This window comes from Diadema antillarum, unplaced genomic scaffold (assembly GCF_040938485.1).
Source record: "Diadema antillarum isolate AM-2024a unplaced genomic scaffold, OU_Dant_1.0 scf00000128, whole genome shotgun sequence".
Classification (NCBI taxonomy): domain Eukaryota; kingdom Metazoa; phylum Echinodermata; class Echinoidea; order Diadematoida; family Diadematidae; genus Diadema; species Diadema antillarum.
Genome location: NW_027271017.1, coordinates 4,564,808 through 4,579,232, shown reverse-complemented (window position 1 = coordinate 4,579,232; position 14,425 = coordinate 4,564,808). Strand labels below are relative to the sequence as shown.

Sequence of the window (14,425 nt, the reverse complement as noted above, 5' to 3'; positions counted from 1 at the left end):
CAAAATGTGAAAATAGAGCCAAACTGGGTGACAGCTAGTGCGTTTTCGCTACTTTTGGTGCAAGTTCTTTTGAAAGCGCTTTGAACTGAAACAAAACGGCGGTGCCCCCTCATCATCTCCATCGTTGAAGCGCAATTACCTCCATCGAATCATTCTCTCCGACTCCGGCGACTGGCTTTCCCAGCCCAGTAGAAACTCGCCAACCATCTCCGGATTGGCGAACAGTCCATTCCAACATTTCATAATCGTCGGACGAGATTGGAGAACAAAGCCACGTCCATAAATACCATGCATTCACAATTTTCCCATACCACAAACAAGTACATGTACTGTACATCCATAGAAACATTGCTCTAAACTCATTTGTGTGCCACGGTGTAAACCCCCTACGTGCTGCATTATTCCGCAATCGCAACACGTGACCGCAGTTGGAAAACTTTCCTGTTTTCATAAAGGCAAGTTATTGTTCTTTTCAGAAGCGTACAGCAAAGTTGTAGAGAAAATTGCCAGCTCTGCTATGATTTAAGTATTGAAATATGTGTTCGGAAGGGGATTGCATGTGCCGTTTTTCACAGTATTGTGACGAAATGTGATTTATCGTTCGGTTTGTGCACGGCTGTGCGTTTGAGCAAAATGCGCGAGGTTGGAAAGCCGTCTACTTGAGTTAGTCTGGTGTGCTAACGTGGCACACAAAGAGATAATGACCCAATATGCGAATCTCATTTGTATTTAAAGGTAAATGTCTAGTTACAAATATCTTAATCACAACATACAATGTACACGTGCAACAACATACGTACATGCCAACGAACAAAATGAGGGTGCCATTTTCGAAAAAAAGATGACTGATGACCGGGGGTTCCCTGTTGAACAGGGGATTCAGGGTGGAATGGGCGGGTCGGGATTTGCACGGAAACCACAACGGCACATGGCATGACTCGACAGAACTAAAATAACACTTAACAATACTGACAAAACGTCTGGACATTAACCACTGATGACGGACATAAATCTTTTTTTGTGTGTGTGGAAATGTGGACACATAAACCATGCCATCCCGTGGTTACCTTTTCGACAGTCTTCATAGCATCATTGGAAAGTTGGTAAGTAAGAGGAATGAAATGTAAAACAATTAAAAGACAGTCTCATTTGGTATCATGGGCAAATGTTATCGCAGGATAGAAGGGCGTTACTGGTTGACAGCGCAAGAGAACAAAACGACAAGCCGACAGACGTCGCAGATCTTCCATGCAGCGGAGAAACTAGACAGATGCAGAGAACGTGTCGCTCGCATTTTCAATACGAGAAAGTCGGGAGTTATTCAAACTACGTATGTACATGGTGTACTTGCTTTTAAAGCAGCTACAGAGTATTACTGAATTATATACACATCAATCAAAATCATTGATGAACAAATAACCTCATAAATAATCTACATTTCTACTTGATGCAATGTGATACAGTTTGCTGTGAATCTCTCTATTGTTTATACAATATCAAAACCCTTGAGCGAACAACAAAAAACGAAACAACATGATCTGTTGTTTGTTTGTTGTTTTTATTTCTATCAACGCTGTAGCAGAAGATGCAGCATGTGATCCACTGTGGTTATTCTCCTAATATGTGATTTCTGAAGGGTTGAGTTTATCAAGTGTTTACGGTGGACCTAGTGAAGGTTGCAGTTCTGGACTTGGAACCGCGATAATCATTCAAAATTTCAGTATTCCTGGTCAGTGTTAGACAGGCCTACATGTTTCTAGGTTAGCGGCAGAGAGGTCGGATTACATGGAGCAGTTTACTCTGAAACAGACTTAATGGCAAACTTCCACAATTAGATTCATTAGGGGAAGAACAGTTCAAGTTCTGCAACGATTTTGTTAAACGAGACACGAAAGATGTTTAAAAAGAGAAAGCGTGTTGGGTACAATAAAAACCACACAACCTTGGAGAGAGTACAAGAGGAAGGAGTCAACGACTTATTAAAGTTTTGACGCGGAGGGATTTCTTTTCTTTTTTTAAACAATTGATCGGTGTCTGAAACTGAAAGGCAGTGTATGTTGTCATGCAAACAATCATTCGTTGACCACAACACATTGTCAGATATCCGGAATAAATTTCCTATCCTCTTCGACTTTTCTCTAATTTCCTATCCCCTCTGACTTGTGCTTTCGATCTATTCATACATACTACATCCACGGGTAAAAGAAGTACTCTTTGTCGCATACTTCCTAGCATTTAGTGTTCACGACTGAATGGGCAGATAAAGGGCAGTGCTAATTTTCTATGCATCACTCGCAATACTGGCTTGCATATACATGTACACTTCAGGTTACCGAAATCCCCGCACATGTAGGACTTTCGTCCTCAGACAGCGAGTAACTTGAAGTGAAGGGAGTGGATATAGATCAGTATGATCAGAATTGGCGCGTATGTGTACATGTGATATCTTCCTGAATTAAAGACTGGACAAGAACAGAAAAATTTACAGCAATTTTTTTTTTCTTTGGCGCATCGTGAAATCGTCAAATTTGTGCATCACAAGGGAAGTAGCACTTGATCACTTACAATGTATAATACTTGTTTAATTACTACAACATACGCTATGTTCTATTGTAAACAAAATATATAAAATCCCTCTGGTATATTCATATGCATCATGGTCCTCCTGTCAAAAACATGCACATACATGTACATGTACAAACAAATATTAGGGTCATAGATGCAGTATTTTTCATGCAACTATGATTTTTAGTTTACACTACCATCAAGTTTTGCTATTAAAAGGAAAAAAAAAATGGAAGAAAGCACTATCGGCCAAAACAAGACATTTCCACAAAATCTTAACCCCAACCCATGGATACAAGTCAGCCATGTTATAACAAGCTTGCATTTGACATGGCTGACAGCCAATTGTGGTCTTTTCATTGATAGCATTTCCGTGTCCGCTGTCTTTTGAAGAAGGGGGGTCTCACCTGCAACCCGATAGCGCACATTTTTTGCTGGCAGCGGGCAGCCGTTCTCAAGGACCTAAACAATGTTTACAGCAAACTTGTTTGTGTATCCCCTCCCTCAGTGACAAACTGCATCTAGTCAGACCGCTGTAAACTGCCCCCCCCCCCCCCCCCACCAGTTAAACTTAATAAAGACACTGTTCAGCATTGTGGGAAAATAATGTAGAAATATTGCTGACTAAATTGTATGATCAATAACAATCTGGCATTCAAAAGTTTTGAAAAGTTATGCTGCCGTTATTAAAAAAAAAATTAAAGGACAAGTTTCCCTTAATATACAAAAGGATTGAGCTACAATGCAGCAGTATCAGTAGAACACATCAGTGAAAGTTTGAGGAAAATCAGACAATCTGTTCAAAAGTTATGCATTTTTTAAGTTTCAGGGTCTCCACTCACTGTTGAATGTGAAGACTACTACAGCTTGTGATGTCACATGCATACACTTGTAGATTGATATACATGTAAAGAAAATCTAAAGAAATTCACCATATTTCTACCTCTCTCACATAATAAAAGAACACTTGTACTGCCTCTATTAGAAGGCAGAGGGAATGGTATTGCCATTAGCATATATCAGCTACAAGTTGAGGGAGTGTGTACAAGTGCACTTTAAAATGAAAAGAAATTTCCTCTTTTTTTTTTGTGTAGAATTCTCTTCCTTATATTGTTCTACACAAGTGATATCATGGACCCGTAGTAGTCTTCTCATCCAGCAGTGACTGAGCAGATACTTCAAAAATTCATAACTTTTGAACGTATCGTCCAAATTTTCCTCAAACTTTCACTGATGTGTTCTAGTGATATTGCTGCATTCACTCAATTCCACATGTATATCAATGTGAACTTGACATTGAAGACCAAATATCACTGTGCTGATATGTTTATTGTGACTTTAACATTAATTTTCAAGCCTGATCTTTTTTTTCTCTTTTTTTAGTATGTGCAGCTTCAAACTTGTAAAAAAAACAATGACTCTCAAAGTTACGGAGGACTACGAACATTGTAGCTCAGATTTTTTAAACATGGGAATACTGTTGAACAGTCCCTGTGCAGGTCGCATGATGGAAAGCGAAGAAATCTTCAACAACAACAAAAAAAAAAATACCCTGGATAAAAACGTAACATGGCCTGAATGCACATGCAGCCAAAGCTGGGGCAAGTTCGTCACCTGGGCTATCCCATAATGCATCTTAAAACGCTGCTCTGCGCATCGCACTTGGAGGTATTGGCGATACAGAAAATTTACTACTTGTTTGTTAAACTCTGGCCACAACTCAGCTCTGCAGGAATTAGTTTGACGCTATTTTTGGTCAAGCAAACTAAAAAAAAAAAAATGGAAAAAGGAAAGACCAACTACAGGTATAGGGCTTTATTTAATATTCACTTTAAGTATGGTATGGCTTCCTTTCTCGGCACATTGATAATGTGATCTTAATCTTCATTGACTGCAAACATATACATTTTATTCTCATTCCAAAGTCACAACATACATACTGCCAATAACTTGGCCGAAACAGCAATATGTTTGTTTTGCAACTGATTGACAAATTGCCCTACTTCGACGTAAATAAGCACTGAATTGATCAGTGTTTTAGTAGTAGCCATATTAAAAAATCATGGGCGTTCATACTTGAGCAGGATTCGAGCACCGAGCTTTCGCCCGACAGCAAGTGTTGGTTCTAATCCTTATAGCATGCAGCGAGTACTGCCTTTTTTTTTATTATTCAAATTCATGAAATTTTTCCGTCAGGATGCTATAAGGATTAGAACCAACACTTGCTGTCGGGCGAAGGCTTGGTGGTCTAGTGGAGATGACGCCTGTCCGGTGATCAGGTGGTCGTAGGTTCGAATCCTGCTGGAGTATGTACGCCCATGATTTTTTATCATGGCTACTACTAAAACACTGATCAATAATTCAGTGCTTATTTATGTTGAAGTAGGGCAATTTGTCAATCACTTGCAATGAAAACATCTCGACGGAAGAATTTCATGAATTTTAATAATAAAAAGAAAATATATATATATGTTTGTTTGTTTGTTTATTTGGTTTTTTTTAACAGATTTGATAAGGATGTCAATTGAAAATGTTTGGAGATAGGTCCTAGAGGGACAAAAAAAAGAGAGAAAGAGGGGATATATATATATATACAGATAGGAAAAAAAAAGATTGAAGTTTAGCAATGAATATACAGATTATTGTATTATGATTTAAAACTAGAAGAGGAAGTATACATGTATATATACCAAGGGAGAAAGCTTGAAATTTCAGGTACTGTATAAGTGGTTTCTTTCGCGTACAGAAACTTTCGCGGTTTCCATCGGTGCTGACTTTTTCGCGTGTGTTTAAATTCGCGGTCGGTAATGAAAGAGTTGCAGCAAGCAACAGGTTCAAAACATTTTCGCGTGATTTTAAATTCGCGGTTCAACCTCAAAAGTGCGAAAAGCGCGAAAATAAAACCACTGCGAAAGAAACCACTTTTACAGTACATGCAAGTTATATGAGAGCGACTTCTAGCTATGTTGTACAATGTACATCTATGGGCTAGAACTTTTCTGGGTCATGTTCTACTCTTATAGAGATTCTTGCTTTAAATACAAATAATCTTAAAAAAGACACAATTATACAAACAACAATGCAGAATACCGATTCCTTTACACTAAGGTAAAAAAAAAGAAAAAGAAAAACAAATGAAATATGAAAGCAGGATGATAACAAGACAAACAAACAAAAAAGATCAAAACAGAAAGATAATGGTCATGGTTAACAAGCAATGATAATGACGACTCATTCTGCTCATCATCTTAAATTTTTTTTTTTCCAGATTAGGCAGGCTACATAAGATAAAAACTGCTTACATGGAATATTGCATCCTTGCGGGCAAATCATATATGCTATGAGAAAAATAAAACAAGAAAGAAATATTTTGGTAAAACTTGATACCAAATCTATGCTGCATTAAAAAAAAAAAAAAAAAAAAAAAAAAAAAAAAAAAAAATCTAGTATATATTTTGGGCAACTGCGCATAGTACAGCTTTGGCACTAGGGAGGCAGATATTTTTTCGTTTCTTTTTTTTCTGACATTTCTGCTTTATTCTAACCCAAAATGTGCCATATCAATGCGTGTACAGCTCTAAAGCAGTACCACGCACATATTTTCTTGCAATCTGGGCAAAGGTACTATTGCAATGTCCTAGTCTTGGAGAAAAAAACAAACAAACCCAACAACAAATATCTAATACACACATGTGACTTGTTCTACTCTGTAGGCAAAACCCTAGCAACCCAATTTCACTACTTTGATTGTTCAAAAGTCGAGTACAGTCCGACCGCGGTTATCCGGCCTTCACTTCTGCAGATCTCCCTATCATCTTGAAATGGACTGTTACAAAACTGTCTTGTAATTTTTCGTGCAAAACTTAGTACAAAACAATGATTCTTGGATATATCGAAAATGAGAAAATTTGACATACGTGTAATGTTGATCACTGTCATATACAATGCACATTTGTACCAACCAAAATACTGACATTTCTGTAATGAACAAAAATCAAAATCATATCCTTTTCATTTCCACATTATTTGCATTATTGACAAATGTAAAATATCAGGTACATGAACACTTCTGTTGTAAATCATCTGTGAATAGTAAATTAACGACGCCATGTGCATATACCTCAAACACAAGTTGCTTAAAAGCATCATGCTGGAGCGTATCTCGCTTATCCGGCAATATCACTTTTTCGGATGGTCAAAAAACATACTATACACATATCTATGTGAAATTTAAAGGCCACGAGCATTGAGAAAACTTTCTTCAACATTTGGGGTAATCTTGATCTGTCTACAAGTGCATGGCATACTTGTGCATTGTAAACTGGGACATAAAATATCGAGAGGCTTCCGGTGTTCGCTTTTATCTATGGAAGAAGCCATTCTGAACGAGAGAAATGCATCATTCCTTTCCAGCTGCTGACAAGCAAAGTACAAAAAATATCTGGGGAATGAAAAAAGATTGAACCGGGCTACAATTAACTGCAAAAAAAAATTGATTGTAGGGTAAGAGTAAGAAAGGGGTTTAAGGACAAGTTCACCTTTATGGTCATGTGGGTTTAGTGAATACAGCAATATTTGTAGAACACATCAGTGAGAGTTTGAGGAAAATCGGACAATCCGTTCAAAAGTTACACATTTTTGAATTTTCTGCTCAGTCAAGACTGGATGAGAAGATTACTTTAGCTTGTGATGTCACACGCGTACAACGATATAAAGAAAGAATAAAGAAAATTCAACATATTTTCGCTTTTTTTTTGCATAACACAAGAACACTTGACTTCTCCCTTTCAGAAGATAGGGGGAATAATATTACCCTTAACATATGTCAGTAACAAATCGAAAAAATGTGCACTTTATTAAAAAAAGGAAATGTTGTGAAATTCTCTTTTAATTTTCTTTATATCGTTGTATGCATATGACATCATACACTTTAGTAGTCTTCTCATCCAGTGACTGCGCATATACTTTAAAAATGCATAACTTTTGAACAGATTGTCCGATCTTCCCCAAACTTTTACTGATGTGTTCTGCTAATATTGTTGCATTCACACAATCGGAGATGATGTTACCAAATGACTACCAGGCTCGCAAAAAAAAATAAAAATAAAAATAATAATAATAATAATAAATGTACTTGTGACGCAACGACAGACGATGCACTGCATGTACACAGCACACATATCAATGGGGTGAAAGAATGAGAACACACACGAGGGGCAGAACCCGTGACGAACGACAGACAATCGATCCTATGCTGACGTCGACTGCACCTGTCGCATAGTACTGGGAGACATCATTCACAATTAATTCTATTTCTTCATAAACACTGTTGCTGCGATGACAAGAGCTTGTATCTCAAATTTTGGCGAAAATGACTCTTTTTGATTAATGGTCAGATAGTCATGTGATGTCCTGACCAAATCTGAGCTTTCTTACCCCAAAAATGAAGCCACCATGGCATGTCAAATGAAAGGCTATCCCATTTTAAATACAGTGCTTTGGCTGCCATGTTTTTCTGCTCTCTTGAATGAACATTTAACGTTTTTGATATGCAAGGTTATATTGCCTCAACTGCGATATATTAACATATTGTCGCTGGAGCGACAAGACCTCATATCTACACAATGCCAAATGTTCAAGAGATCCAAAAAAAAATGGCAACCAAGGCACTTTATCAAATGGAATAGCCTTTCATTTGACATGCCATGGTGGCTTCATTTTGGGGGTAAGACAGCTACGATTTGGACAGGATATCACTGAACCGATTATCTGGCCATTAATTAAAAGAAAGACATTTTCACCAAAATTTTCACCAAAAAGAAAGACATTTTCACCAAAAAGGTCTTGTCAGCCCAGCGACGATATATAAACGAGCATAGATAGATAGATTAATAAACAGATACAAAATGTAGATATACAAAGATATAAAATGTATCTCTTCTCACCTTCTTGACCTCTTGTTGTCTGTTTTCAGTTTCCTCTCACCCTGGATTTTTCGGAGGAAGGAGGGAGAAACAAAGCGAGAAAAGTCACAAATTAATCCACAATTCCCTTGCCAGTACAAAGCAATGCACTCCTCATTCACGTGGTGACAAACAGAGATTGCATTCTCGGATTTTATTCCAGCCTGGCCACTGGCAGAGTCAGCTGTGCGTCTCTTTGCATCGATACCCTGCAGTTCGGCCAGTTGCCCCTCCTGATTTGTGCTCCAGAAAGTTCGACTCTTGACAGTGGATGGGATTTGTTTCAGAGCAGAGTGTGCTCCTCTCAAAAAGTTTGAATCCTAATGTCTCCTCCACAACCACTCAGCAAAACAGTGCCCCCTCCTTTTTTCTTGTGTGTGTGTGTGTGTTGTTGTTGTTTTTTTTCCTTTTTTTTTTACAGCAAACACTCTCTCCACCGCCGCGGCCAACTTGACATTTAGGGAAGACAAATTTTGACGTCATCCCTCAAAATAACGCCTCGTGAGATAGCCATCACGCTGCACAAGATGGTCGAGATGGGCCGATTTAAAGGCAGAGGTCATACCTGGGGCAGGGTGGGACAAATACCTCCCCAAAACCCCTCCTCCACTGCCTCAAAAATCCCCTGTTCTTTCTTTTTTTTTAAGACATGGGGCTGATCACAGCTGACACTAGGGACTTGGTCATCTCAAAAAAACCTTTCCTTTTAAGGCTGTAACCACGGCGACAACTGGGAGAGGCTAGAAACACAAGAGGACTTTCACCTTAAAGACAAAATCAGTCAATCAGTCAAGCCTACATGTAACTGCAAAGACCTGAAGGACCAATGGTCATCAAGAATTTCATTTAGGCAGGACAAAGAAATAATATCCTAATGAAATGACAAAATATTTCGGCATTTCAATCCTGATGTTCTTGACTGCATGACTGCCACAAATATATCAGACCCAGCTATACTTGGGTGTTTTAGAACACGGTTTATGCAATATTCTGCATACAGATGTTTGCCGGTTTTTGTTTTTTGTTAAGAAAGACATGGCATTTATTCTAAGTTTGTCTTCAGACTAAACTTTTGAAAGAGTGGCGGCAATGACGACGATAACGCTTGTCCCCTCCAATCTTGTTTTTAAAACCTGGTCTGAAACCTGGAACTTTGCTTGAAAGTGAATCGAGAGGACGTCACTGGATGAATGTAGGAAGGGGAGGGGGAGAAGGAAGGGGAGGGGGAGGGGGAGAAAAAAAAAAGATCTCTGCTAATGAACTCTCTCACCCACAATGCACGCTGGTCGTGTGTTGTCTCCTATTTGTCTCCGTTGCCGTAGCAACCGCGAGTGAAGACGGTTGCTGGGAGAGGATGGGGCAGGAAAAAGGTTTGATGAGGATATCCCGCCAAGGACTGACAGATGATTTTCTCCCCATACTAGCGGACCCACAAAAGACTCCCCCCCCCCCCCAATATTTCTTTCCAAAATCACTAAGTGCATTTAATACACACTTGGTCCTCATTTGGATGCGTCCTCTAACAAAATATTTTACGGATAGGTGCTTCATCTTTTTCTTTTAACATCTTTTATCATTCTTTTTCAGTGTATGAAAAAGTAGATAGAAACTAGAAATGTCGCTATGGCGACTGGTATGCCTCCGCCATAATGCATGATTCTCCTAATAGGTCTATAGTACATGTGGACAATGTGTGATTACATTTTCACAAAATTGGCAAAATATTAAAATGACATGTTTGTCACAAATGTACTGAATGTTTACCTTCCTTGACCTATGTTTAATTGGATAAATAGGAGAGCATGTATTTGGGGATTTAAGAACTTTAACTTGACTTTGACCATTTCATAAGTTTATGCACTGAGTAATTTTCAAGGTATGGAGAAAAAGTGCAATTTCTGTATTGAACAGTAAATTGTTATCATTTTCATCTGGCCTTTGATTTATAAGAGAATCACTGTCAGGCAGAACATACATAAATTCAGCATGTTCTAAGTTTCAAGATAACTTGAGCCACTTCCGAGATATGGAGAAAGAATTAAGTTCAGCACTTTCACTTGATCTTTGACCTTTTGACCTTTGACCTTCTTGGCAAAAAAAAAATCCCAGAGAATCTCTATTGGGTTATACATGCATACATCAAGTTAAAAAAAAAAAAAAAAGTCCTGCTGGCATTGCATAAATATAAGGAAAATAGTAAAATTTTGAAGTATTGCCCTTGACCTTTGACCCCTGACCTTTGACCCCATGAACCCTAAATTCCCTAGATAACCACTGCCAGTCAGTAGATGCATATATATATATATACTATGTTCCATGAAGATACCTTGAACAATTTCCAAGATACAGAGAAAAAGGTGAAAATTTAAAATTTCACTTGACCTTTTGACCTTTGACCTTTTGACCTCATGACCCCAAACTTTCACCAGAGAATTTTAATTGGGTAGTACATGTATACACTAAGTTTCAAGAAAATATCTTCAGGCATTGCATAGATATGGGGGAAATGGTAAAATGTTAAGCATTTGACCTTGACCTTTTGACCTTTGACCTTGAGCATGTGCACCCAAAAGTTGATAGGCACAACTTCACCCCCTAATACACATACATGCCAAGTGTCATTAGGATACCTCAAAAGGTTTTGGTAGTTACCCTGTCCACAAAATTCATTACGGACGGACGGAAGGACGGACGGACGGACAACCCGAAAACATAATGCCTCCGGCACCGCTTCGTGGCGGAGGCATAAAAAAAAAAATAAATCCAAACAATCTCATTCAAGTCCTTTGTTGATCATTATTACATAATTGTTTCATGTGCAGAATTTTTGACAAAAGTATTTTCATCGCTGAATTTTTTTAAAGATTCTAAAATTGGCAACACATTTTAGAGGGCTAGGGTTTCTGTTTCTCTCTTATCTCAAATTGGCAACTTTGATCGCAGATTTCTTTCGGATCTTGTTGAGATTTAAGGAATTTCATCTATTCCATCTAGTTTCTGTCCAACGAAGGATATACCATAAATGATCAGGGTTGCAAATTTGATGAAGAGATGAAAATTTCTGCAGCGAAAATTCCCCCCCCCCCCCCCCCCAAAAAAAAAAAAAAATCTTGACAGGGAAAGAGTGTACACCTACTGAATAAAGAGCATATTAAAGTGAACACTTCCAAATGCAAGCTACACGTATGTGATGTGTTATTAATACTTCATTTTCATTTTGCAGACTTTGTAAAATTGTGCTACAAGGACCTCAAGAAAAAAACAGTGCAAAATCACCGACAGAGTTACCCTGTTTAAAAAGAGGATTAATTTAATGCATGAATGAAACAGCTATGCTGAATTTTGTATTTCCTATTCATGTTATTGCGATGTTATATTGTGATACAGGGTCCCCAAGAAAAACAGTGTACAACCACTGATGGAGTAATCCTGTTTCTTACACATGACAAATAAACAAATCAATACATACTGTAAACACCCATGGTAAAGTTTGGCCCGTTTTGTACGACGTGGAAAAAGCATCTTCCGCCGACTTTCGCGACCCACCTTCGACTTGAGGCTTCCCGTTCGGTGCACCTTGATTCGCTTGCTCTCCGTCTCCGGGGGGCGGGGCTCGGCGCTGGGCGGGCCCGTGTCCGGCGGAAGGGGCGAAACCAGGCCCTCGGGCTGCTTGGTCCTGGAGGGGTCCGTCGGGTCGAAGCGGTCCACCATCCGGACAACCTGGCCCTGGGGGAGTTGAGCTGGAAGTGGGCGGAATTTTCGCAAATACACGGTCAAAACAGCGGTTGCCTTCACCTGTCTATTGATCTCTATAGACAGGTCTGACTATGTACAGAAGTGTACATACATTCAACATTGTGGTAATATACTTCCCATAATCATATTCTCTTCTAAGTACATGCACCAGCACGTACACGTACATATGATTTTTCTTTGATTTCTTTCATTCTACGTATTGCTTTTGAACTATTACATCTACCTAACTTCAATATTCATGCCAAACCAAATTTCTCAATTTCTAGCCTCCAATACACTATCCCTTTTTTCTTTACCATGGGGCTGCCAAACATTCACACAACTAAACTGGAGAGATTCCAAAGAGCAATCACAAAGACACTTGAGCGTTACATGCATCTCAATAAATTAAATCTCTCCATATCAAGGAGATTTTATACCCTCTTGCTGGGACACAAAGATTTATTGAAGTTGGCAAAAGAATATCTAAATACCATGATATGTGGCATATATTTTTAGAAATCTTTCTGCTAACTTTCTTCAAATCACTTGGATTCGCCAACAAAAAAAGCTTCAAAAGCAAGATTCTGTCATTGGCATCATCTGCCAATCATCATAATGATATGATTTACAAAAGACATTGGATTGCATTTTCCCCTTAAAGTTGACCATGTTGCTAATATGACTAACAAATGACATTGTATAGAAACGTGCACGACGTGCTCAGTCTATAAAAAAAGTTGCATTCCAAAGTCTTTTCTTATTCATATTAGTAGCATGGAACCTTGCAAATCATGCTCAGTTTAGGGGCGGATGCATTTTAATGTCTTTTACTATGCAAATCATATTAACTGCAGATTGCAGATTTGCCTGTTGGCCAATGGGAGACTTGGACAGTCATGACATCATCACCGCCTCATCTAATTTGCATCCATGGCCAGTACTGACAGCACTGCATAATTTAGTCCACATAGATTGTATATTATGACAATATCTCAGTCTATCTGGTATAAATGAATCAGTGGAGTCTGCATCATTTTGTTGTTTCACATTCAATCAAAAGCTCACAAAACCAACACACAGGGACACAGGGCTTGACTTGCACTCGCAGGCAGTAATCCCTGATTAGTGTGTACCAGCACTTTTTATATTTTTTGCTTGCATTTGGTGTGTTGTTTTTATCTCTGTGCAGGCCGTGGCAATAAACATTGCATCCCAGTAACACGGTTCAGTACTCAATTGCACCCTATGTATTACGTCATAGTCGGTCGGCTTCAATCCTCGTCAACAACAATCACAAACATTTCCATCAGAAAACTTCCGTTTCAGAGTGTGTCCATCCATTTCAATGTACAATGTGTCGGCACAAACTCTAAGGGTTGCCAAACTTTCACACAAGAAAGTCAGGGGATTAATTTGAATAGCTATTGGGGAGAAACTTGTTTATTACATGCATCCCAACAAGACACAACAATCAATATCTAAATCAGGGAGATTCCAAGGTCTTCTGTCAAGGCTTAACAAAATTTTAGCCCACTTTCACAGGGAGATTCAGGCAGAATGATAGAGACTTGTTTAATTAGCAGCCCTCCTCTCATTTCTGCACTTGACAATTTCTTCTCCTTCTTTTTCTTCGTTGCAAAAAAAACATTTCAGTACACATTGCGTAGGTTTTTTAAAAAGAATTTATCTATATATTACTTCTCACTCATGGGAGGGACTGCCCTTTTATCCATAGCTAGGACTGATTTTAAAAAGGGGGACCTTGTCACACACATCGTCAGAATGAAATAACAGGAGATTAAATGTAGATGTGGGAGAGGGGAAGTGAGAGATAAATCTATCTACACTTCTCAAGTAGTTAGTAAAGTTATGATCTTTGTAGAAATAGTGTGAGAATTACAAACATGAATCAAACCAGGGAAGTCATTACTCTTAAACTTCAAATGTATTTGAAGATGATAAACCCCCCTTAAATAAACCAAAAGGTGAATTTCCTCGAAATTAGTCAAACATTTGTCACTTACAAACTATAAAATAAAAAATTAACTGATTTGCTTGTTTTGTTTTGATTTGTCTTGTCCTTCAGTTTCCGTACGATACAGAGTCAATGTTAACAATTTGTCAACAAAAAACACCAGCCATAAAACATCAACAAAGTC

At 38.4% G+C, this 14,425-nt stretch overlaps 1 protein-coding gene across 1 annotated transcript in view; it reads right to left on the bottom strand.

The window, feature by feature from the left end:
* The window catches only part of LOC139720496 (rho guanine nucleotide exchange factor 11-like), a 219,763-nt gene that overhangs the window by 14,867 nt on the left and 190,471 nt on the right, over window positions 1–14,425 (bottom strand). The window contains exons 25-27 of the mRNA XM_071631850.1: window positions 12,075–12,268; window positions 8,511–8,551; window positions 5,868–5,903 (exon numbers count right to left, since the gene is read on the bottom strand). Of these exons, the coding sequence (XP_071487951.1) occupies window positions 5,868–5,903; window positions 8,511–8,551; window positions 12,075–12,268 (271 nt within the window). The remainder of the gene's footprint in view (window positions 1–5,867; window positions 5,904–8,510; window positions 8,552–12,074; window positions 12,269–14,425) is intronic.